The sequence below is a fragment of the Toxotes jaculatrix genome, chromosome 18 (assembly GCF_017976425.1).
Source record: "Toxotes jaculatrix isolate fToxJac2 chromosome 18, fToxJac2.pri, whole genome shotgun sequence".
NCBI lineage: Eukaryota > Metazoa > Chordata > Actinopteri > Toxotidae > Toxotes > Toxotes jaculatrix.
The window spans coordinates 5509605-5535380 of record NC_054411.1 but is presented as its reverse complement, the minus strand read 5'-3'; the positions used below and the strand labels follow the sequence as shown (position 1 = coordinate 5535380).

The following is a 25776-nucleotide window of genomic DNA, read 5'->3' as shown; positions in this document are numbered from 1 at the left end:
TTCCTGCACACACCTTCTTAAACATGAGATAATAGGTATGTTTTTTTATGTGATAAATACATTGAACACGGGAGATTAAACACCTCACTCCCAACATTCATCATCTCCTCCCTTTGTCTCACCTCTGGGGAAGTTGTCTTTTCCACCGAAGCTTGATTTCCTTCCCCGCAGACACACTATTCCTTTGTGGGTTCTCGACTGCAGTCCTGCCATGTTGGGAGCAAGACCAGGTCATAGGGAACCTTCGCTGGACTCCGGCTGAGGTTTTGACAGGCTCTTGTCTTCAGAGCCTGGATGAAGGAAACCACCCTGGGACTTCCCCTGGGTCAGACAAGAAGACGGAGAACAAACACATAAAGAAATCTTCACTTACCTACAGCACAGAAATATTTACAACACTTGGTTTCAATACAAATTCTACAGCGATGTTTTAGTTAAGATTTTTTAACTAGTTGTCTGTTCATAGCTCAAGGTTAAATTAACAATTCAGATATTTTTTGTGTGTACTATATTTTACACTTTCACACCTAAAATCAAAGCACCATTAACACCTGACAGATGTTACTACCTGACAGATTTCGGGCCACCTACTGTAGGTCAACACATGACTTACACATGTGATCCACAGTTTATATTCATCAACAGACAGGCACACATGAATTTCATGACCTTGTCGCAACAGCAAGGTTTGAGTCAGAGAAGGTAAGAATCATTTAATCATTTGTTCCAACTCATTTTAAATGTATGACACCGATTTTCTCTTTGTTTGAAAAGAAACAAAATGTTTCACTGAAAAAAACCTAGGGGGGAAGAAAAGAGATTTCATCATGTCATCCCCCTGCACACTCTGCCAGAAAACATCTATTTATTTACACACCACAGTCACCGGTATTTTTCCAGTTAAATGATAAATCGAATCCTTAACATGACTGACTGCAGACCGTGAAACATATTTTATATTAGGAATTTTAGGAATTTAGTTGCTGTTATCAAGAGTAAGCTAATGTACAGTAAGAGAAAGATGAAATTTCTGTAAAGACAAATAGTAGCTGTGTAGAGATGTTATAGCACAAAGTATTGCGAATATGATGTATCCCAAGAATATAGAATTCTGACCTTTCTTGTAAGGTAGGATTCAAAACAGATGCAAGTGGAGAAGGGAGGCAGAGAGGAGAGCGATGTGAAGTGTTTAGCAAGGAGATGAGTTTTCACTTCATGCTGTGAGTGACGCTGCAGTCCTGGCCGAGGTGGAAAGGTCATCCCATCATTTGGGAGCCTGGAGGGAGAGAAGTCAAGACCGAGTGAAGCCACAACCAGTTCGCTGCAGGCGAGGCAGACTGAGGGAACATGCACCTAAATCACACACATACACACACAGACACACACACGGTACACCACATCACCACGTTCATTGTGATACCTGCATATATCAGCCAGCCCTGCAGCAAGTCAGTCAAAGAGCAAATCTGCGATTTCTCACTTCTCTTCGTCCTGCGGAGGGAGGACAACGAGTTAAAGAACAATCTCCCTGGAGCTCTGCTGCTTAGTCAAGGAAAAAAAGACAACTTGTAAACAGAGACTAAAGATCAAACCATCTTCATGGGTGACAAAATTCAGCTCCCCTGAACATCAGCGTTAAACAGGCTGTACAGTATCTTACTCTTGGCTGATAAGTGTGCGTGTGAGTGTGTGTAATCAGCAAGTAAACATTTCACAGTCTTGCATACATAGCATGCAACTGTAATCATCTCATTGCGCTGAAAACTCCATGCAATAAGGCTGATTTGACTGCATGTGACACAATATGCAAAGTGGTTGCAACATGTCGCAATCACTTTGGCATCAGGATCGACTGTGCGCCCCCCAAACACGAAGGAACACCAGACGGACTCGCCTTTTAGTGGATGAGCTCTGGTCTGCACAGTCAGTTATTATGTCTTGTAAAAATGCAGTGCTGTCACATGCTTTAGTAAACAGGGCAGACGTCAGGCTTTAGAGAAGCATGGCTCCTGTAGTGAGGAGGAACACATGGCCTGAGGGTATTATCTTTATGTGTGTGTGTGTCTGTGTGTGTGTTGCTCTTTTCCTCCAGAGTCATGTCCTTCACTGTTTCTGCATTCACCTGGATATTTTGTGCATTTTAGTGCGCGTCAGCAAGAAATCACTGAGGCAGAGAAGGCTTAGAGCAAATACATATTAATTTTCTCCGCAGATATATAAAACAGCCCTTCCATAGACTCAGAGATTGCCCTCTTTCTCCCTGCTGTCTCTGTCATGAACAAAAACACGCAAATATACACACACTTATTCCACAGACACTTTACAGAAGCCATGGGGAATTCCCCTTCGAACTCTTTCCCATTTTCCTTTAAATGCACAAATGCACCATCTCCCCTTCACTCACCATCTTCAATTTTGACTTCCTCTGCCTTGCCTTCTTTGTTTTGAAGCACCCCCCCTCCCTCCCCATCCATCTCCAAACCACCTCAGTGGGTGCCAAGCAGTCACAGCAGTGGCTTGATCCTGGCACTTATGAAAGGAGCTCTTTGATAAGCCTCGGCCAGAAGCAACACAAGGGAAGCAATCAGAGACACAAACTCAACTAGAGATGAGGCATCTACTGTGTTTGCTTGTGTGTTTGTGATGTTGTTTTGTTTCTTTGACCTGTTAAACTTTCCTCTTGGAAAAAAAAATCAAATCCTTGAAAGTCTTCTTTTTTTTTTTTTTACTTTTCCATGTTAGGTGGTTTTCCCCCGTGTACTTCAGAAACTCTTGGAAACACATTTGTTCTGCCTCTCCATCTCTTTGTAACCAGGGAGAACAACAAAGTGATTAAAAGCTTTTGAGGTGTGTTTGATGTGGCTGATGCCTGGACACCGTTCTATTGAGGTTGTAGTTTCCTGTTCTTGCCTTGTCCTCACATCCGCTCAGTTATTGTATTTGCTCGCATCGCAGTTTGTAGTAAATGCCTAAAAATAATACATTGTTTTATATACAGGCATACTGTATGTCTTATTTTTGTGGTATTAGCCCAATACTTAGATAGACTATGATAATATTTTACTCACAAATTTAGCTGGTCAGGGGGGGCCTCAAGTGGCCAAAATAATCAGCTATTGCAGGTTAAAAGTATTTAAGAGGGATCAGTCATCAAAACAATTATTTATTCCTCCTGTCCCACACAGCAGCTTCTAACTTCATCTCTGAGTGATCGTTTGACAAGTAAATATAGCCAAAATCACAGCACAGCCGCTGTCTTTAACTTATGTGTGTGGGGATGTTGTTATAAAATCAGGATTTCAGCAGTGTAGAGCAGCAGCTTGGAAGTGACTGCTGGTTAACATGTAGGCTTAGTGGACAGTGTCTCAGTCACTATTTCATACTTGGTCCATTTTTGTACAGCAGAAACAGAAAAACATTCGGCTGTATTGAATTTGGCCGTATTGAATTACTGTACATGGGATCACTGAGATTAGGAAAGAAGCAAACAAATAAAAGGCTGACATTAGACAGTTCATGATGCGATTACAACATGAATATGCTAATTAGTGTATTATGTCTAACGACATTTAGCATTTTTGAACAGGATTTAGCTACTTTCCATTGAAAGTACAGTGGTTCCACAACCGTTATCAACTACGTCAGCTATGCATGTGGTTCCATATACCAGGTTTTGACTGAGTTAGACCGAGCTAATCCCTAAACTCCTCAGTCCTTGTCACAGCTAACTCTCCAGTCGGTCTGGGCCCAGTGAACAAACGCGCTCTCTCTGTGACACATAGTGTTGCCACCCACTTCTTTTCACCTGTCAGCAATGAAAATCATTGGACAATAAGACATGGGTACTTCACACTATTAACAAAATTAGCAGTGCTGCAACCAACGAGTAAGAGTCGCTAATACAGTGACATGGGCGAGAACCTTTGTCTGATTTCCCACCTGCCAACAGAGCCAAGAAACCACCATCACATGTGAGGTGCCATGCGTGGGAATTGAACCTTAACTGTTTGAGGTGCACAGGAACTTGCAATAGTTTTAAAAATCTGACATCTGTGAAAATCTGCCTCTACCACATTAGGCTATTTAGGTCTCAAAACATGCTGCCACTTCCTTTAAAACGTGTTTCACCACAACTGTCACTGACACTTATGGATTCTCTCCCTATATTCTCCAACAACTCAAGCAAAACAAACTAGCTCCACTGATATAAAGCTCAGCTGTCACAGCAGTTAACTCCCTCTCCATGTTGTACTTCTTGCTCCCCTTGCGCCTATCTAATGCTTGTCTCCTCATCTTTCTCATCTCTCTTTCATCGCTATTACTCTCTGTTTGTCCTCACTGGTGTACATTGATCTCAGTGGTTCAGAGATTTAGAGATTTGGGGCACAGTGATCTGACTGGCAGTTACAGCTGGCAGGTGTGAAGAACAAACAATGGCCCCCTAAACAAACCCCAAAACCAATTTAGGGCTTGTGTGCTTCCTCGTATAGGCAAACTCCATGTCTGTTATGAGGAATAGAGCAAAACAGGCAAATATGCATTGCAGGAACACCTGGTGTGCCTGTTATTTGGGTATGTCTCACAGACTCAGCACAGTGATAAATTAGACAACCAACTGGTGATGCCATAAGTTTTCAACTGAAGTTTAATGATGATGAAGAGACAGAAATCCAGCAAAATAACTGGTGATATGTCAAGTGTAGTGGTGACAAATAGTCAGGCATCCTGCTCATTGATCCATCTTAATCCGTCACAAGAGCTTGGTCCAGCTCAGGCACAAACAGTCCTAAGCCAGAAATAGGCAACCATGAGATGTGGAAAGCCAAGAGCTTGCAGATTTTTATTCCAGCCAAGATGATTTCACTTATTAACACAAGTTTAAAGACAGAGGTGAGTGAAAACACCTGGTGGACTAAATACTTGTAGACGAGACCTGATCATGTCCGAGAAGAAAAAGGTGAAACAGCCACATATGTATAATTTCTAATGAAATTAAAATCTGCCAGCACCAGATATGGGTGACCTTGAACTGCACATTGCTGGATTGTGTGTGGTGTTGAGCTACCAGCTGTACTGGCTTCAGTTCTGTGATTCAAAGCCAGATATATCAGTGCAAAAAGTGCCTCTGCTGTTTTTACCATTACCTCTTGTGAGGCTGACATGAACACGTTTTTCCCCCCAACTGCCAGTTTATGTTGACACGAACGTGCCATATTCTTCCATCTGTCTTGATGTATTTGTCCACTTTTGTTCTGAACTGTATTGGGCCAAAAAACACTGACGACGACCCCTTTGCTATAATGCCACACGTTTCATATGATGACTATGTTTGTTTGCCATCTGCAGACTTTATCATTTGTTTTCTTACTTTACCATTCATCACTCTAAGGGATGAAAATGTCAAACAAATGACATCACTGCTGCATATAGATTTTTTTCCCCAACCAGGACACTTAATTTGATAAAAACCATGAAATCAATACCTAAAAACAGACACCAATAAGAAATGGTGTCAGCGCATTCAGGTGGAGAAACAGGGTTATTGACACAGAGGAAAGGCAAAGAGGGGAATAAAATAACAGCAGGGAAACGTCAGCGTCAGTGGCCTCTAACGGAAGGACAGATCCGCTGCCTTGGCCCCTAAAAAGTGGATCCATGTGATACACCACAAAGATCATTTTAAAAGTTTTATAACAGTTCTGCAGGATGTGTAGTTGCATTTTTCTTTTGTGTTATACAGTTCCAAGTTGTTGGCTTATGAGTTCATTCTTGGCATTAACTTAAGTAATTAGCACCTTTTTTTTTTTATTTGAGAAGCTCCTAGCATTTCCTGGCATGGCAGGTTTAAGTGTTTTCTTGTGTCTGTGCACATATATGCATGAATCCTTAGAACCCACCTCCAGGAAAAGAAAAAAAAAGACTGTCTTTCTACAGCTCCATCTTTATTTTTAGAGGCTGGATGCTGATGAGAGAGGAGAAAGCAAGGGAGTGAGAAACGGCATCAAAAGTGGGGAAAAGGAGGGAAAGCATGGAGAGAGAAAAAAGAGCGATGAAAGAAGGGGAGCAAGATGGTCAGGGGGGGCTGTGTTGGTTCCTCTGTGGTTCAGGAGAGCGGTAGAAAGAAATGCAATGTGATGAGAGTCCTTCCTCTGAGTGAGCTGGAGAGAGAGAAGGGGACGTAACCACACCAACCTCTCACTCGATAGGGGAGCAGAGGGGAGGAGGGGGCTCCGCTGCTACATGCCGTATAAAAAGCCAAGCCTGAGAATCCGGCACCACAAACTCACCACACATACACACACACGCACACACAGATCCAGTGGCTGCTCTGTATCTTTCACACTCACCCACTCTCATCATTTTCTCTCTCTCTCTCTCTCTCTCTCTCTCTCCCTCTCTTTCTCTCTCAGTCTCGCTACCTCTGTCTCTCACACCATTCCTCTGGGCTGTGCATCCTTCTTGCTTCTTCTCACAAGTCAGAGTGTGTTTGTAAGTACGTGCTGAATGTCTCCCTGTGTATGTTTGGGCTTCCTTCAGTCTTTTTGTATGTGTGAGTGACTGGTTGCCTACTTTAGTGTGGCTGAGCAGAGCAGTGAGGTGTATCAAGTGTATGTGGGTCTCTGTCTCACCCTCACACACTCGCCGCTCCTCTTGCAACTCTTCTTGGGATCTCTGGGTCCCTTTCCTCGGAGACAGGCTCCCCGCACCAAGCAGTCACCATTTCCGCCCCCGGGAGACCCACGCTGGCAGCACAGCCCCTTCCCCGACTCAGCATCGGGAGGAAGACCCTGGTGGCGGCTGCCGTAGGGGTTATGCTGGTCCTGGTGCTGGTGGTCCTCATCCCTGTGCTTGTCAGCTCTGTGGGTACAGATGCCAGCCACTATGAGATGCTGGGCACCTGTCGTATGGTGTGCGACCCCTACTTGAACAAGGGCACTCCAGCCAGCAGCACCAGCTCCACCGGTCTCCAGGCTGAGGCAGAGGCGTTGAGCGACCACAGCAACGTGCTTCCACCCTCCACCTTACTGCAGGGCCCACAGGGGAAGCCTGGCAGGCCAGGCAAACCTGGACCACCTGGACCGCCTGGAGAACCGGGGCCACCAGGACCAGCTGGGCCTCCCGGTGACAGAGGGGATCAGGGAAGGACTGGGATTTTGGGTCTGGGGGGAAATGGAGCTATCAGCACAGCCACCTACAGCACGGTGCCTCGGGTGGCCTTCTATGCAGGGCTTAAGAACCCCCACGAAGGCTATGAGATCCTCAAGTTCGACGACGTGGTCACCAACCTGGGCAACAACTATGATGGTATTTCGGGCAAGTTCATCTGCAGCATCCCGGGCACATACTTCTTCATCTACCATGTGCTGATGAGAGGAGGGGATGGCACCAGCATGTGGGCAGACCTCTGCAAGAATGGCCAGGTTAGTGCTTTGAAACTTTTTCTGTGCTTCCTCTCGCCAGTGTAAGCATGCCGGACTCCTCTGGTGCTCACTTTCCTCACCCTCGCTACTTCCTCTATGGCTCTCTCTTTAAAAAAAAAAAATCCATACATTGCAGAAAGCTGATTTTTTTCTTAAACCTAGAGAACAAAAAGCGACTTTGTAAGGCAAGCGTGCGCATCTGCCATGCGCTTCCAAAGCCCAGAGCGCACAGCTGTGACACCCAGCGCGCCTGGAGATAAAGATGTGTAGACTAGTTGCAACCCGCGTCCCCTCTTCGCATGATGCGTCCTGACATTGCCGCGTCCCGCGATCCAAAGGACGGTCACAGTGTGGGCTTGAGCGAGTAGTGCGCGCCGGTCTTTTTGCCTTAAAATTTAAAACCGATCGGGTGTTCCGTGTTTTTTTTCTGGGATCATTATCCTGAGGGATTTAATGGCAGTGTTTGTGTCGGAGCGTTGGAATTTAAAGTGTTTTAGAGAGGAAAATCTGGAGCGATGATGACAATGAAACTGCAGGAGTTGGAAATGTTTTAAAGCAGAAAGCATTAGTGATAGAGATGCGGTCGCCTGGCATCTACTTTTGCTTTGTTACGTGTATGTGAGGAGTGGCTGTTTTGTATTTCGAGTTTTGTCATAACCAGGATTATTATGATTATCATTAGAATTATTATCATCCGTATCATTATTATTATTATTATGGATATTATTATTATTTCTACATAGCTGCCGCTTCGAAGCCAGTTCATTACCTTCTGTTTCTGTTACAAATGTCTCGTTTAACTTTTTGACTCTGTGGGTTTTGGCCGGTCGGTGCATTAAGTCTAAAAAGGGAAGGGGGAACAGAAATTTCGGTTACAATACTTGGACTATACCTGTCTATACCTGCAAACCAAACCGAATAAATGTCTGTCCGCGCCGCATCCATGTGTATTTGCGGTCGTGTTGAATGTATTAGGACGTCTATGTGATCTATTCACGGCTTCTTTGATGCATCGTTTTAATGGGGCGCTAATTTTATTTTGCGCCCCTGGGGGTCCTCTCAGGTTGGTAATGTGTGCCAGTGTAGTTCGCAGCTTCCCATCATACCCGTCAGAAGTTTTACCTTCAATGAGGCCCCGGTGTAAAAAGGTGGACGTTGCACTACAATCACTGCATTCATGGTTTGCTTTGTTTGCCGAGGTTGCAACTTTGATGCCAGTATCACGGCAAACATAAAAAATATAACGAAGCCTTTTATTCCAAAAAATAAATTAATCAATTAAAAAAAAAAATCAGAAAAGAAGCAGCTGTTATGTTTCAAAAAGTTTTTTTTTTACTACGGTTTAGAGCAGCTTTCACATTTAATCCTGCAAAATTAATTTCAGTGATCAAAATCAGTCATCAAAGGACATGCAAAATTTCAAGACTTTCTAAGTGCATAACCCAGTTCAATTCTGTGTCTAAATGTATTATTTAATAAGAAATCACGAGAAAGTAGAAGTGGAAAGGGTTGCCGGCATTTCACACATTGTCATGCCTCTCTGATGTGTAACTGCATGCTTCACAAGCTCAGCTGCACTTTTTTATGCATTCACACCATCATCTTTGTCCTAAACGTCAGCTGCACACATGGATACACTGTACTGCAACGAGAAACGCTGCTGGTGACAGACATTTTTCTTACTGTACATGTTAAGTGAGCTCATAAGTCAGAGGAAACGCTATTTATAGCCTATTTCATGAGCATTTGGAGTTTCTGATTCACCATCATCAGCTTGCTCTGCAGAGAGAAACACAGATCCCTCACCTCTAAAATTCACAAAATCTGAATACTACAACTTTCATTTGACATCACGGCCCAGCAGCCTCTGTGACCCCTTTCACATCTGCTGGCTAAAAAAAATAAAGAATAAAATTTTCAATTTCAATTATCTTAACTTTTATTGTTCTTGCCATGTGGAGTATTTAAATAAATCAGTTCGATTAAAGCTGATAGCTGTTGGGGTCTTTCATTACTAAGTGCTGAGACCACAATATGGGCAGCGTGGAGATAAAACAACAGTTGTTCTCGGCTCTGTGGCGTGAAGCTGCAGTCTTGCCAAGGCAGCCAGAGGTTAATTCTTTCACCCTGGCCAAGTTCATACCCAGCAAGAAAAAGAGAGTTACAGCAATCGCCTTCTATATATAATGTCTCACTCAACAGTAATGTTTATGGGTGGGCGTAAAAGCATTGATATATAATAGGGGAAGAAGAACATATGTTCCTATAAAACGCCTTCTGTTCCCGCTTCATTGTGCTCCCAAGAGGAGGGTGTGGAGGTACTTAAGTTAGACGCACACAGTGTGCATCTCCAGAGACCCGCGTAATGTTTATAAAGTGGTAACTGCCTCTCTGTCTCTGTCTTCCTCTGTCCTATGCGCAGCTTATGCATAAATGTGCGGCGCTCGTGCTGTGGTGTTTATTAGGCTGTTGGCTGACAGAGAAGGCCCCAGAGCCGCAGTCTTTGTAAATGACTGTGAATGGTTATAAATGTTGGGCCAACTTGTGCTACATCATTGATGAAGTGCTGAGAGTCAAACCGAAGCTCCTACAGTCACACTGGTGCTTTCCTCAGCTCATTAAGGCTGCAAAAAGCTACACTGTGAGTTGGGACAGGAGAGGCCAGGGAATTGCAGACAATACTAGTATTTTATCATCTTTTGGCTTTAGTGAAGCAGCGGGTTTCCAGGCCCTGCAGTGCTGTTTCACTCCAGCATGTGCTCCTTCCACTCCAGGGGTTCTTACAAGCTGTGTTCAACATCAACATACATGGTTTACTTTATTTCTTCTCCTCTTCCTCCGCTTCCTCACTTCACTTGGCAGAGTGCAACACAGGAATCGCAGCATTGTCCCCAGAACTTTGACACTTTTCTAGTTAGACCTAAAAAGTTAGCTATCTGGTAAACAAACAAATAAGGAATCTATTTTCAGCACAGTACACTTTATCCGCTTTCCAAGTTCCTCTCCACAAGCTCTTTGGCTTCCTCATCGCCTCTTCCTTTACTCACGTGCCAAATATTCCAACCAATCCTAAACTCTCTCACTTAAATCAGTGCCTTGCTATAACCTGTCTTGGACACATCCAGAGAGACACGTCAGCGACAATGAAGACAAATTTATTGGACGCAATAGAAGGGGGAGAAAGAAAAGAGGACAGAAAAGACATAGTTATTGTGCTATTGTGCTATCGAGTCTATTTAATTGTAATTAAAAAGCTTGAACCAGATCCAGGATGTGTTTGCGCTTCTCCTCTCACTTCCCTTCTTAATATTGTTATTAATCCGCAAAACCGTTTCAGAGTTAATTAAAAGCAATGACTTCAGCGTCAGTCTCTCAAGAGGACCATAGTGAATAATCACTCTGTCTCCTTCTTTAATAAGCTTCAACGTCCTTCGTGCACATGGCTCTTCCCTAGCAATTACCGCTGCAGTCTCCTCCTCACATACACACACACTCACACATGCTCACACACACGCATACGCGCATTCTTGCACGCCCCCCCCCCCCCACCCCAACTTCTAACCCCCCCCGACTGTGCACTGCCCTCCATCTCTCCTCTATGTCGGGTCTACAGGAACTCACTTTTCTAAAGGGGCAGAAAGTTTTCATTTTAAAAGGAAAACTTTAAAACTTTTTTTTTTTTTTAAAAAGCAGCAAAAGAGAATCCGAATTGCGGTTTCACAGAATCGATTTGGTAACACACAATGTCATCAATAGGCTTCATTGCTCTCAAGTGATGCATTGCACTGTAACAGAATAGGTTACAGAGAACCATCTTTTCTGTAGATTTTGTCTTTGAGCTCATCTCGCTTCAAAGAATAGTGATTCTTTTTTTTACCCTAAAGTGCTTCTCAACTTAGCTCAGTCGTGTGTCACTTCCCTGTCAAACCATTCGCCTCAGTCCATCTCCGCTCATGAAGCCACCTCCAGGAGGCTTTTCAGCTCTGGTGGACATGAAGACTGTTTATTCTGCTGCTGTGTATCCAGGTGAAACCCACGCATTGTGTTTAGCATGTGGTGTCAATCCCAACATTAAACATGGGAGCTGAGCCATCTGGATGAGGGTCTGCTCTGTTTGGTTTGATGACTGACATGCGTTCTGAAGAAAAGTGTGAATAACAATCATTCGATATCTTATCACTGATTTTTTTTTTTTTTTTAAATATGAACAACCACTGCAAGCACTAAAGACACGGGTTACACACAGATACACCAATACTTGGACTTGATTGATTTTAACATTCTGGTAATGTTTGGACCTGCTATTCTTCATCGTGGTCTGACTTCAGCACTGAGAGGCCTCTGTGTGTCTGCCTGGTGTAACAGAGAGACTCTGTCTGAAATAGACAGGCAGGGTTTGAGAGAGCCTCCCTCAGTCCCTCAGCCTCTTTGCCTGCAGTATTGATCCCCTTATGTGTATGCATGCATGCATGTGTGTGCATGTACCTCCGTCTCTTTCCTTCTTCTGACAGACCCGTTTCTTTCTGTGTGATGTATACCGTGGCACTTCTTCTATAATCAGCCTGAGAGGTAGTGGAGGCGGACCTTTGGCCTTGATCTGCTGTGTAATTGGACATTGGATTTGACACTCTGCCGAGTGGAACATTAGAGCTGGCCTAATTAGGTGCGAGGGCTATTAAATGAAGATTGGCCCGTGTTGTTAGGAAATACCACACAGATTGGAAATGTCAAGATGACATCGGGCTGTCATCTGCAAGCGCAGAGAAGAAAATCTATCATTTATTGGTGAAGTTTCAAAACTTGCGTGAAAACTGCCCACCACTTCGTCTGTAATAATTCAATTTACTTTTAAAACATTTCACACTGAGCTTTACAGATAGCCATAGGAACCCACAAGTGCACACACACACACACTCTCCGTGTGCGGGCGTCTCAGACTAGGTAGCTCAAGAAATACCGCTATAATGTCTCATGTACTGAGAGAGACCAAAACCATACAGTCTAAAATAAGCTATGGATTGTCTCCTGTGACTGGCTGACTCAAGGATGCTATAGTGTTGACTCACAAGGCTTCTTCATTATAATGAGGGCCATATGGGAGATACTCAAGTGCCCCTGGCCCTCTTATGCAAACATCTCTCTCTCCGTCTATCCCCACGCCCTTGACATTTAACCGTCCCCCAAATTCAGTCTTCACTGATACCCGCAATTATCCTCTCCCTCTTCACAGGAAAGCAGCAAGTCAATGGCTTCAAATGACTCACAGTCTGCTACATAACTCAAAGTGTTTAACACCTCCTGCCCGCCTTTAAAATGAATATGGTTAAGACATCAACAATCGCCCTGGTAAGAGAGGATGAATCGGCTACTGTATGAAAAATACATGTCATAGCAAAGCTGACAGTCTGCCTCTCATCCAGCACGTACAGAAGCTCACTTTGCCTCATTTTAGAGGAGTATTTTTATTTTATTTAAGAAAAAAGGAAAATCTGAGTGCCTCAGGGTTACTAGGAAGCACAACGGGGGGAAAAAAAGGCTTAGTGTGAACAAAGGTTGAAAATTTTGCAGTAAAAGTCTCTTTTCAGACAATGCTGCGAGCAGTGATTGTAGTTTTGGTGTTGGTGCTCGAGGCAGACAGTGCTGTGTACCTCAGTAATTAACTGGGTCTGATGAGTCAGACACGAGAAAGAAAAGACTGGCTGGATTGCAGGTCAAAGTTGATGCCTATTTTTTCCACCACTGTTTCCTCTGTCAAGCCTCTCTCAGGAGAAGCTGTCTTGATCTCATCCGCTTTGTCGCCACAGCTGAATTGCGATACTGTTACTCTGGCCCCTCGAAGGTTTCTGCAGCATTTGAGTCAAGTATCAGTGGCTGATGTGATAAACTAATGAACTAATGTCTCACACCAGACTCACCTCTAACATTACGGTATGCAATTTCATAAACAGTGAGAGGTTTGTGCAGGAAATTCATTCTGCTTCAGAGGAGGCTGAACAGGTACAAAGAGAACAGGTGGTGAAATTAATTCAGGAAGCCTTTTTCTACTCTTGTCTGACAGATGGCAAATCTCCTGTTACCATTTCATTCCTCTTATCATGTTTTCACTAAGGTTCCTTGGACAAATAAACCTGTAACACGTTGGAGACCCGACGCTTTCTGACACTCCAATTCTCTTGCAACCCGTCGTAGTTTTCTGTTCTCATTATTTCAGTAAAATTGCATCTCATGTGTATGTGTGTGCATAAAAAAAAAAAGCATGCTGATGTATGTGTATGCCTCTCCCTCACCGTGAGCGTGTGTGTGTGTGTGTGTTTGCATGTGCGTTGCAGTGAAATGTTGGATCAGGCTCAATAGCAGTGGCAAGCCATCTAAGCTGCTATTAAGCATGCGGTTCACGGCTGGAATGTTCAAACACAATTAGACGGCAGTACACTTTGATTTAAAGAGGACCAATAGACTCGTCGATTCAAAATGGAGGCTCAACATCAAGTCAACAAATCCCTGTCAGAGAAGCCACGAGACATGTCCTTGTCACAGTGACAAAGCCTCTTGTAAGATCACTGTCCCAGAGAGACTTTACAAGCTCCCCCTCTGACAGACACAACATATAAAGCTTCAAACTGTCATGATATCCATAAACAGCATTTTAATGGCTTATAATAAAGCAACCCAGCCAAGCATACAATACGACACACTACAGCTGATAAATGAAAGTGATGAAAAATGTCTTTTAAATAAATTGTAATTGAAATTGTTGATTGTAAAAGAAATCCCAGATGACCAAGGATCAGCGACAGTCAGTATTTTAAAACGTGCCATCTTCTTATAAACAGCATCATTATAGATAATTGTGATGTTCATATTCACAGTTAAACATTGTACAAGTTGAGAGAATCCACACTTCACTTTTCCAGGCACGCATTATCTATTAAGCCCAAGCGCAGCCTTGAATTTTCTGTGTCTCCACTCAGAATATTATTCAATCAAAGCCATCATGTTGACGATATGACGGATGCAAACACGCACGAGCAGCCACAAGGAAGGCAACATTGCCTGACACCTCATTTACCATTGCTGGAGCCGGCGCTTGCAGCCTCATGCTTTGTTTGTCTTGTCAAAGCTCCTCTACATATTCTGTGTCAAGGTCACGCACTGCCAGTTGGCTGTTTGTCCTGCTCATTTCTCACCATAGATCTGCCGTATCCTGCATTTGAACCTCTGGCTCATATCCCTAACAAGTTCTTTGTGTGCAGTGAAGACAAGAAAAGAAATAAAAGGGAAAAAAGGAAAATAGCTCCAATTGGAGCTCCCTGATCATTATTTCAAAAATAGTGAAGTTTTATTCATGCGTGCTTATCATTGAAAGCAAACGAAGGAGGCCTAGACTGCGGCAGCTAGTCTCAGAAGGGGATAAAAACCATTAGAGCAAAGAAACAAAACAAAACAAAACAAAAATATCATTGTGGAAGAACTAGAAGGATTTCAGGGAAGTTTCCTTTCACCAGGGCTTTGCTCACTCTGTCTCTGCTAAAGGAAAATGTTATTTTTGTATTTCCCCCACCCCCTCGGCCCCCACAAAAAAATTAATGAATCATGCTCTTGAAGAAGTCTGAAATTCAGCTCCTGAAAGAGCAAATGAAGAGAATAATTTAAGCTATATTACACATCTGTGACATTGCCAGAGGTTTCCTGGTTCTGTGTGAACATCTGCAAAGCAAATACGTCTATAAAGTTTCATTAAAAATCCCAACTGACAAATCCTCCAGAGCCATCATCACCCGCTTCCCCCCGCTAACCCAAAAGCGGTAACCCTCTAATAAGATGGTGTTGACTTTGCACACTCAGGGCACATCATATCATATTAATATTCACTGGACGCAGGCATCTCAGAACCTGAACAGGAGGACTTGTTTGCACATCGATATGAGCTGTGCTAGATTTAATCAGGTGGATAAACAATAAAAAAAAAAGGTACAATATTCCATATATTACTCCTGCATCTTAAAACCTCTCCTCAGAATTTCATTATCCAGATTAGCCTTATAGCACTCATACATTTCATACCAACGTGACTGCATGTACTTGAGAAACCCTCAAACCAATCTGCGCTTTCTTACTCCGTCTGTCTCACCTGTTAATTACTCATTAGGAACCACACCTGATAGATATAAGGAAGTTAGTGTGAGGAAGGTCATTAGGATTGAAATGTTGCCATAAACACGTGATTCTCTGAACAAACATCACTTAAAGTGTCGAGTCTATGCTTGATGTTCTTTCAAAGGCAGCTGGCTCGCCATAAAAAATATTTTCAAATTCATTTCACCTTCCATTACAAAACTGAGTTGCTGCTGTTTTTTTTTTTTTAAATCATGACAACAACGTTGTTAAGAAAGCTGAAGAAGTGTCAGCCTTGCTCCTCTCTGCTCCATCATAATTCAATGCCGTGAGCTGAAGGCAATGCAAAGAACAGTTCTTCTGTGTTTGAAAATCACTCAGAGAATTCTGCATTTGATGGACTGAAAGAGGACTTCATAAGAAATCCAGAAGAAAATTGGCCTATGCATAAAAACATAGTAATGATTTGGAGGCTAAAAAAAATAAAAAAAAATAAGAGGAGTTAGCAAGCAATTAAAATTCATTTTTATTCTAGTGGAACTTTTGAGAAATATTTTGCCGTCCATGCTGGCTCTCTTGAAGCACAGAAAATCAGTGTTATACATGTTAATAATGGCTTTAAAGTATACTGAATAGTTACCACGACTAGTAACAGAAACCAGGAGAAACACTGAGGCAGCACTCGGATGGTTGATTTCACGTGTTGTGAAGAGATGTACAGCAGCACAGAGTCTGGTTCAGTATATGGTGTCACAGATATGGCACCTTACCACTTAAATGCTTTTTACAGCAGTGGTGCAGACTCTTTTATTGCATGACCCACTCTAGCCTCTAGTGTCGGTCTGTCTGGTCGTTATTGTGTTGATCTGAAGAGGAGCACTCAAATGTTTCTCTTAAGGAATTCTTGCTTATTTTTAAGCTCTATTTGAGGCTTTTAATGCCTCTAACATTTACAGCTTGAAAATATACGATTTCAAAGAAATAAAAATAACCATCTCGGTTCTCTCACCTAGCTGTGATTCAAGCCACTGGATATCCAGTTCATGAAAACTTTATATTTGCTATTTTAATAAGAGTGAAGAGGATGTGCACGCCTCTGCACATCCTCTGCTTACTTTTATGTTCCCAACAGCAGGTTGTTAAAAATCAACAGAAGATGAGCTGAGGGTTTAGTCTTAACAGCCATTATTGTTAAAAACACAAGAACATCCTAGATGAAACTTGGCTCCATTAACACAATCCATAGGAAAAGACCCATGACTAAACACAGTGTTTGACTGAGGAGTCATGTCTGGGAAGTGTAGAGTACAAACACTACAAATAAGAAATGCCAACATAGGAAAAAAGAAACAACAAGCACTAATAAAAACAACACACTAGCATTAGCATTTAATAATGTGGATTCTTTAAATAAATCTTTAAATTACTGAGTTAAATCACACAAAAACATTATTACATATTATTATTTCAACATATCTAAATGTATGGAGAACTTCTCCCAGGCTCCCTGCTAGGTTTGGCTATAATGGTGCTTTCTATGCAGGAGATCTCTGTCTGTAACTGGCCTCTCCACACATTTGTCAATATGCCTGTTGTGTGTAGTCCTTAAATAGGCCAGCTAATTATTGGGCATCCTCTAGGCCGCCTGTTGGGCCAGCTTGTCGACACCTGCTCGAAAAGCGGCGATTTAAAGCTGTGTGGACAAACACTGAGGCGAGGCAAGGGCCAGAATGGACTTTTGAGACTTGATAATGAGCCACAAGAAAACACTTCACATGCACATAAACTATTGATTTTGATTCAACCTCACTGACCAGACTAAGTGACTAATTGGCTTATTTAACCAGTGGCTACTTTAAAGCATGTATAGTGCTTTCTTTTTCACCTCAAGAGAAAAATAATGATCTTCTGGTTCGACTGTATTCTTTATAAAACAATATTAGGGATTAAATCCCCTTTATGGACAATTTTAGGCGCCCAGAGTTAAATGATAAATGTTTAGTATCTTCCTTGATGATACTCAGGCTGACAGGCCTATGCTGCAGCATGGTCTCGCATGTTTTGGGTTGGGTGTTTTGAGTTTGACTGAAATCAAGTGACTGACTTGAATTCCACAGTTTGGCCGTAAAACTGTCTGTGTCACTGTCTGTGTGTTATGATCATCATCCTGCAGCATTATCTTAAATTTGAGTTATTAAAAAGGGCAATGAGTCCTCCACTGTTCACCCAATTTCAATATTAAGAGCTTTAACCTTACAGTCATGTGAAAAAAAAGTTGTATAGGGCTTTTAAGACTCCAGAGGGAGCTGTGTGAAGTCTGGTCTAAGGACTACAAGCTGGAAACTGAAAAAAAAAAAAAAAAAAAAAAAATCATCTGGGGGTGAGGAGTTAGAAAGAGGTGAGCTTAATAGACCTTTGGAGCCTGCTCCTCATCTTTGCTTGAGGTTAATCACTCAAGGCTACACACATTGCTATTAACATAACACACCCCAGATTCCGACCAAACTCTGGGTGGCCAATTTGCATCGTGTAGGCACCAGATTTGGACAAAGAAGGAGAACGTGTGGTGCTAAAATCGGTGAAGTACTCTTAATTTCAAATGTAACGTGCTGGAATTCAGAACCAAAACCACCAGAAATACTGTATTTCACTGTCCAAGCACACACAGGCTGCACTGTACATAATAAGGTTTAAGTTCATGACTGTTGTGGAGGATCATATTTAATTAGGCCTGTCGGCTCATCGGACACGACACACACTGTATGCAGGCAACATCCAGTGTATGACCTTCACTGTAAGTCTTTGGCAAATAACATAGTAGACATTCCTCACAATAATCTACCACTGTATTAACCTCTCTCTCTCTCTACCACACAAAAACTCACACACACACAGAGACACACAAAAAAAACACATCTATTGTTTCAGCGCCCATTTGGCACTGCAGCTACACGTTACTCCGCAGAGACAGAGAGCACGATTGTGGTGGAGGTCTTAATTAGCCAGGACAGGTTATTTAGAAACTGCTCCAAATGTCCTATAGCCAGAATGGCAGAACACACACACACAAATACACACAGTCAGACAAAGGTAAACAGAGAGATAAAAATTCTTTTCTCTTTTTTTATCACACAAATTCGTTTCAGTGATTCTTGTGACTCACTGCTGTGCGTTAGCAAATATTTCTGCTTATATTCAGTGGTCCTCCTTGATGTTTTTTTCTTATTGAATTTCTCAGTAATTTCCTCCACAATGAGAAGCCCCTAAAGCAAGTCCTGCTGTTAAGTTTCTGAAACTTTCTCTTTCAGTGGACCCTTTGTTCCAAGGTTGAATGTTAGGTCTTCTATGAAAGACCACTGGCTAGATTGAAACCATAAATCTGCTTGACAGAAAGGCCTGAGGTTTGACAGACCCTCTGGTCACTCCTGTAGGTTTAATACCAATATGAAGAACTATTTGTGCCATTGGTGTGTCCAGTATTTACTTCACTTCAAAATGGAAAAACTTAAGTTGAGATTTAGTATTTCAAGAGAAGATATACTGAAAAACAGAGTTGTTAAATGGGTATTTGTTGACAGATATTTGCCTTCTGTGCAACAAATTTCTCTTGTGGTGCAGCGGTAAATTGATTTTTCAGACTGGTGACAGCTCTTTGGTTTGAACAATTTTGGTCTGAATTGTTTGCTTCCAATTTAATTAGCAGACTATTTCAAAACCTTGCTAATTGATATCAATAAAAACTTGTGGCCATGGAAGAAGAAGGATGTGACTACTTTTAGGAGGAGATCTGAATGAATACTTTTTGAATACAAAGTCCTGCACTTTCTTAAGTTTAAATAAACAAATAAATAAAACTCTGGCACTAATATCTCATTACTGTGTGTATTTTATGCAGATCCTGTTCTTAGATAAATAAACATATATATAATTTTGTGGTATTAAAACCTGGAGGACTGTGCAGCCTTGGTGGAGGTATGTGAGAGCTCTCATGCTTTTAATGATTTTAGTTTAGCTTTACAGTAAGAGAGACTTGAAACAGTGAATACAGTGTCTGCCTAGTATCTGTGTAAGTAGTATGAGAGAGTGAAAACCTGATCAGTGCATTTGCCAAATGAATTATGCTAATGTCCTGAAATGTACTGTAGCTAACAAGCCGACCCGTTCTCCTACATGTTCGTCTGCCCCCTTTTTTTTTCCAGGTCCGTGCCAGCGCCATCGCCCAGGACGCTGACCAGAACTATGACTACGCCTCCAACAGCGTCATCCTCCATCTGGACGCAGGCGACGAGGTTTATATCAAACTGGACGGAGGCAAAGCCCATGGAGGCAACAACAACAAGTATAGCACCTTCTCTGGCTTCATCCTCTACGCAGACTGAGGACAGACAGACACAGAGACAGTCAGACAGGAAGAGATTGAGAGAAAGAGTTGTACGACAGGAGGGGGGAGGGTGTGTGTGTGTTAAAAGCCGGAATGCTTTCTAGTTTTCCTAATTCTCTCCATCATCACGGACACCTCTGCTTCGTATCCATCAGCCAAGACACCCAGGCTCTGTAGCCGAGCCTGGATGCAAAGCTCCTGAGGACACACTGAGAGGGGCCGGGCAGGCGGCGTGGGAGGAGTGGGACGTGGGGAGGAAGTGGGCTGGTTTTTCTGCGTTCCTCAACACAACGCCGATGTGTCAGAAGCTCCTCAGTTTTAGTGTCTCTCCTCTTCAGCCCTGCTCCATTGCACAGAAATACCAACAAACAAAAACGAAAACCCTGCAAAAGTGGATGATCTCACCTCTTTTCTCCACAGTGGCAACAGTCAGCTGTGCTGTCAGTGGACTCGATTGACTGAAACTTGTAGTGTTGTTCCGTGCAATTTTCCTTAGATTGTGTTTTTATTTTGTAGACATGCATAATATTCTACACAAATGAGATTTAAAAAAAAGAGAGAATATATTTGTCCAGTGTGAAGATATCCTGTTTGAATGAGAGAACAGATTTGTGAGATGTTACTTGTGATGCAGCTCAGAGATCTAACAGCTGGAAAAGAAATCTATAAATCAAGACTGTCAGTGTTTCATGGCAGTTGGTGTTTTTCTCCATCACTGGGTACAGCAAGGTAATTATATATATTGTTCAAGTGGAGAATAACAATATATTCTGCACTGTACCTTCCAATGTATCTGAAAAAAGAAGCATCTCATATAGACAATACCCTTTCCACAAACCACCTCACACTTTCCACAAACACACAATGTCCTGCTGCTGTTCGGATTAAAAGTAGAGTTCAAATCGTCTCTTGGATGTTCTAGTTTTATGTAGATGCTCCGCTCGGCACAACCAGCCATGTGTTGAAGCAAAATCTGAGATCAGATTCTGAGTTAACCAAGTTGAAGAGCGCCTATTCTTTCTTCTTCCCTGCTGTGCTGACCTCCAAGCCTTCTTTCACAGTTTAAAAAAAAAAAAAAAAAAAAAAAATCTGGCTTCTGAAGCGGGGGGGTGAGGGAGAGAAAGTCACAAAGACAGAGAGAGATAAAGAAAGAAGCGAGCAAGAAGATGGGGAGGTAGAGGGGGCGTTCAGGAACAGTAACAGTGAGTGGGCAATTTTTCTGTTTCAGTGTCTCTGAGATTCACTGGATGTCATCCATTCATTAGCTGCATATTCACTGACACACAGGCATTATGGTAATATTTACTCAACATGGCGGCCTGACAGCTTGCTTGAGAATGAATATGACTGAGTGAGTGACTTGGCCTATTATGACTGCACGTTTGTTTGTGTGTTTGTGTGTATGCGTGTGTGTGTGTGTGTGTGTGTGTGTATGTGTATGTGAGTACGTATGTATCTGTGCATACCAGTGAGTGTCTGCATTTTAGCATGTGCCGTGCCATAGCTACATCGTTCTTTTTCAGAGTTACTCTGTGCTACAGCCAATGACAGATATTTTACTCTGCAGCCAATGAGATTGCGCTCTGTAGGGTGGGGAGCCTCTATAGATATGATGAGAAGAACAAACAGCTTGTAAATGAAATCTATGACATGTTTGTCTATCTTATCTTTTGGAATTGTTGAATACATTTAAATAATAAATGGGATTTTTTGAGTGACTTGTCTCACGAGAATTCTTGTATCCCAAATACGCTAATTAGGGAAAATGATCTGTAAAGGATCTCATTTTCTCTGTGAGACTAACTAACTACAGTGCAAACAACATGACTGGAAATGTGTGTTTCTTGCTCTGTTTATACTGAGAATTTTAACAATGGCCTGTCAGTGCAAACATTAAAAAAAAAAAAAGATCCTATCAGCAAGTCCCTCATCTCTCTTTTCTCTCTAAAAAGTTAAAAATATTTAGGGTGATGAGCGTCGAGGGAACAATGTCTGTGTTTATGCTCCCTCCGTCCCATCTTTAAGTGATCCTGTGGAGCTTCTCTCCATCTGTAAAGGTGCGCTCAGAGATAAAGACCCTCTAACTTTGGCAACATCCCCCAGTGGAGTAAAATGCAGTTTCTGAATGCTGATGAGTCCTTAAGGAAATGCAGGCTATTCCTCAATCGGCACTCATGGCGTCTTTTCACAGATCCTCATCAACAGAGGCATGATATACACAGCGAGGAAGTGAGGACGGAGGAGAAAAGACAGGGGGAGGAAAGATTGTGCGAGATAGAACAGGAGCAGAATATGGCTTGACAAAGACAGATGGAGACACGAGAGAAAGAGTAGGCCATAGAGGAAAGTAATGGGGAAGGGATAGATAGGGAGGGAGAGGGTAAAGAGAAATAGAAGGAAGACAGACAGGAGGAGAGGGGGGGCTGGCGCCGATTTGGGGTGGAGAGGGAGGGGGGCTGGATTGTTTTCAGGGTAGAGTGATTCCCTGTCGGGGCTGTGTGAGGTGTCAAGAGAGATTAGCCAGCGTGAAGCTGGAGGAGAGAGCTTGAGATAGCTTGGATTGGACAAGTGTCAAGGACTGGACATTCCTCAGACCTGGCAGGAATGGGATGTGACACTGGCTGCAATGCTGGTCCACACTACTTTGCTCCTAAGGGAGGCAGTGACCCCTCTCTGTATCATTTTATTCATTTCCCTCTAGCGTATAACAAGCTACTCACATGCACACTGGGGGAAATGAGAATGTTTGAGCCTTGTTTGATGGTAGTAACATCTGTACATCATTTCCAGTGTTATTTTGAAGACATTACCACCAAAAAAACAGGGCCGTCACTGAAAAGAAGCATCTACCAGCTGTGTTTTAGTGTTTGACCCCAGCTCAGATTTTGTTTGAAGTTTTGTGGTTAAACTTAAAAGTGTGTGCACTTCAGCACAAATGGACTTCAAGCTGTCAGAAAGAAAGTAAAGTAAAGAAGTAAAGGGGCAAAAGGAATAATTGATTCCATGCTTATCCTCATCTTTTGACAAAATGGCATCGGCTTTGCAAAAGGAAGCAACGTAATTTGTGGAAAGTTTGTTTCTTAGAATAAAATGTACAAAGGAAAAGTTTTTGCAACAAAAAAGTCAATTATACAAAACTGGTTTGTCAAATTTTGTAAAATCAGTAGTTTAGGGCGTGGATGGATGAGAATGTGATGTGATGTTGTTTTAGCAGTGACCAATATGAATAGATATCATGACTGGAGTGTGCGTGAAGAGGATATGTCTGTTGGACTGGATGCTATCTGAAAGTATGAGCTGACAATTTTTTTCATGCAGTACATTATAACTCTACTGTACAGCAAAATAAAGTCATTATACAGACAATGAAATGGGAATGCTGGGATACAGCGAGGATTACAAACAAATAACAGCTTGTCAGTCAGTGGTCTGCGGATGTTCAGCCACAAACAATTTTCTTAGCAGAAGATGTAAAGTAAATTAAAAGATGAATGGGAAAGCATTCAAGATGGATTTCGGAGTAGTCCAGAAAGAATCTGAGGTATTTAATTCTTAACATTTTTAACAAGTTCCTGTAATGGAAGGACAGAACTGTCTCAGTTGTGGTGATCCATTTGCTTTTTTTAGTCCACAACCTAATCTATAAAACCTTCCTCCTGCATTCTTTTTAAGTCTATTTGTACAGTTTGTTGCACAACAGCTGTTTTATTGTATTATTCCTGTAAATGCACCGGGCACATCACAAATCTTTGCCTAGTTGACTGTCAGGAAGAAGTGACAGTGGCAACTTCCATGTTAGTTATGTTAACCACATTCCCTCAGGACAGAAAACGGAGCCCAGGTGTGTCTCATGCTATGAATAGGGTAATGAACTGTATGCAAATGTCCCTCAAAAAATTCGCATCCACAGCATTTACATTACTTTTAGCTAGAAATCACAGTACAATACGTTATACTTTATAGATGTGAAAATGACCTTTGTGTCAGTGATGATGCTAATTTATGAGGGTTCAAGGATGTTGAAAATTTTAATCTACTGCTCATTATGGAGTAAACTACGGTCTATTACGTAGAGATGAGTGAGTTCAGATACAGCTATAGAAGGAGACCAGCAGTCACATCAGGGTTTGTTTTTTTTTTTTTTTATTTTGGTTATGTGTATCTTTATATCTGTATATATGACTGCACTGCATGTCTTCTTTTGTGTTTTTTTTAATGGGTGATGAAAGTTTTACTGAAGGGCACGGTGAAGTGATATGAAGTAAAGTGAACCCAGGGGCCTAAATCCCGGTCTCCTATTTGTTATGCTTTTTCAGGTGTTGATTAATGTGATCTTGGTGGTTATATTTCATTTTATTTGGTGCCCTTAACAGCGGGCCCTCACAGCAGCACCCTGGGGCAGAAGCTGTCTGGAGGGCAGCAAGTACATTGGCAGCTAGTTCAGGCTTACAAAAGGTTTCCATCAACATCAGAAACCTTTACAGTTCTGACTTGCATGCACTGTCGCACCATGATTTTCTTTCTATGTTCAAGCCTGACCTTTTTCTCTCTCTTTCTTCTTTTTTCCACCTATTTTCTGTTCTCCTTACCGTGCCCTACCTTTAACCTGGTATGACAAACACAAAGGTTAGGAAAGCAGAAAGCTGTTAGTAGACCGGCCTCCTCCTGCCACCCCAGAGCCTCTCCTATACGCACACACACATGCATAAACGTACACACAGGAACCTTTGCATGATAGCGCGGTCACACATTAACACTGTCAACCTTGCTGTGTTTGCTCCTACCACTGCACATGATTCCCTTTGTCAGTTTGGGTCGCGGCCGAGGAGGAAGCCTTTCCCAGTTGTCCCTGGATGGTCTGAAGCTGCCAGGCCAGGTGTACTCTGCAGTCACTCCCTGTGCCGGGGGAGCGGACCAAGCTGAGCCGCCCAGGCTCTTATCTGCAGGCCCACCCTCGGACTGTGTGACACCGTGACCCCACCTTGCCGCTCCACTGCCTTGTATACACTTGTTTAAAACTGCAACAACATATTCCTGGCCAGAGCGGAAGGAAAGTTGACTCACAGAACTTCAGACACCTCTGACCCTCATTCCTTTCTCTGACTGTACCTCACCACATCTGCTGCCTCTACTCTCCTTGTATTTTTGTTCTTCGTAAATGTCTGAACACGGCCTCTGCTAGCCCTTACACGCTGCAGGCATGACACAGACAGGATGCAATGCAGTAAATGTTTCTCACTTTCTCCATCTGCTCCTCCCCTCACAGTGAAAACAACATGGTATCCTCACATGTTTTTAGCACCACATCTCCAGAGAACTCACTGTAAGGAGAGATAAAAAAGAACAAACAAACATCCAACATGCCTTTTTTCCCCTTCAGCAGGCTGAGTACATTAGTGACCTTTTAAAGTGCTGTCTCCCTAGTGCTTTGCACACAACCCAAAGAAGAACAAACTACTAATAGGGCTAAAAAGCTGACACACTTTAAACAAAGATCAAACCGCTTCTTGGCTATGAGGCAGTGCTTGCTACATTAATGGTATTCAATGATGTAGCCAAGACAAACAAACATCTTTGTAGGCAAACAGCAGCAAAATGTGTAAAAGTTTGTGCAGAATAAGGACCACAAGTCCTGCTTTACTTTTTATATAGAGTGCTAATTATATTCTTATATAAAATTATGTTCTATAATTTTATTTAACTATTTAAATCTATCCAATGTATCAATCTAAAACAGCATCCATGAATTTGCATTCCTCTGCTTCACATTTCATTTCTTATATAAATGGGGGGGGGGGGATATCTGAAATCTGAAGAAACAGTAGCTATGCAGATAGAGGGAGATGAGCACACTGAATA

General features: G+C 42.4%; 1 protein-coding gene across 1 annotated transcript; it reads left to right on the top strand.

The window, feature by feature from the left end:
• The first annotated feature begins 6295 nt into the window (after positions 1-6295).
• On the top strand, positions 6296-21007 carry LOC121198209 (C1q-related factor). Its single transcript, XM_041062173.1, has 2 exons — positions 6296-7421; positions 19736-21007. Exons 1-2 carry the CDS (start codon positions 6813-6815, stop codon positions 19913-19915), a joined length of 789 nt encoding a protein of 262 aa, XP_040918107.1. The 5' UTR covers positions 6296-6812; the 3' UTR covers positions 19916-21007.
• The last annotated feature ends 4769 nt before the right edge of the window (positions 21008-25776 follow it).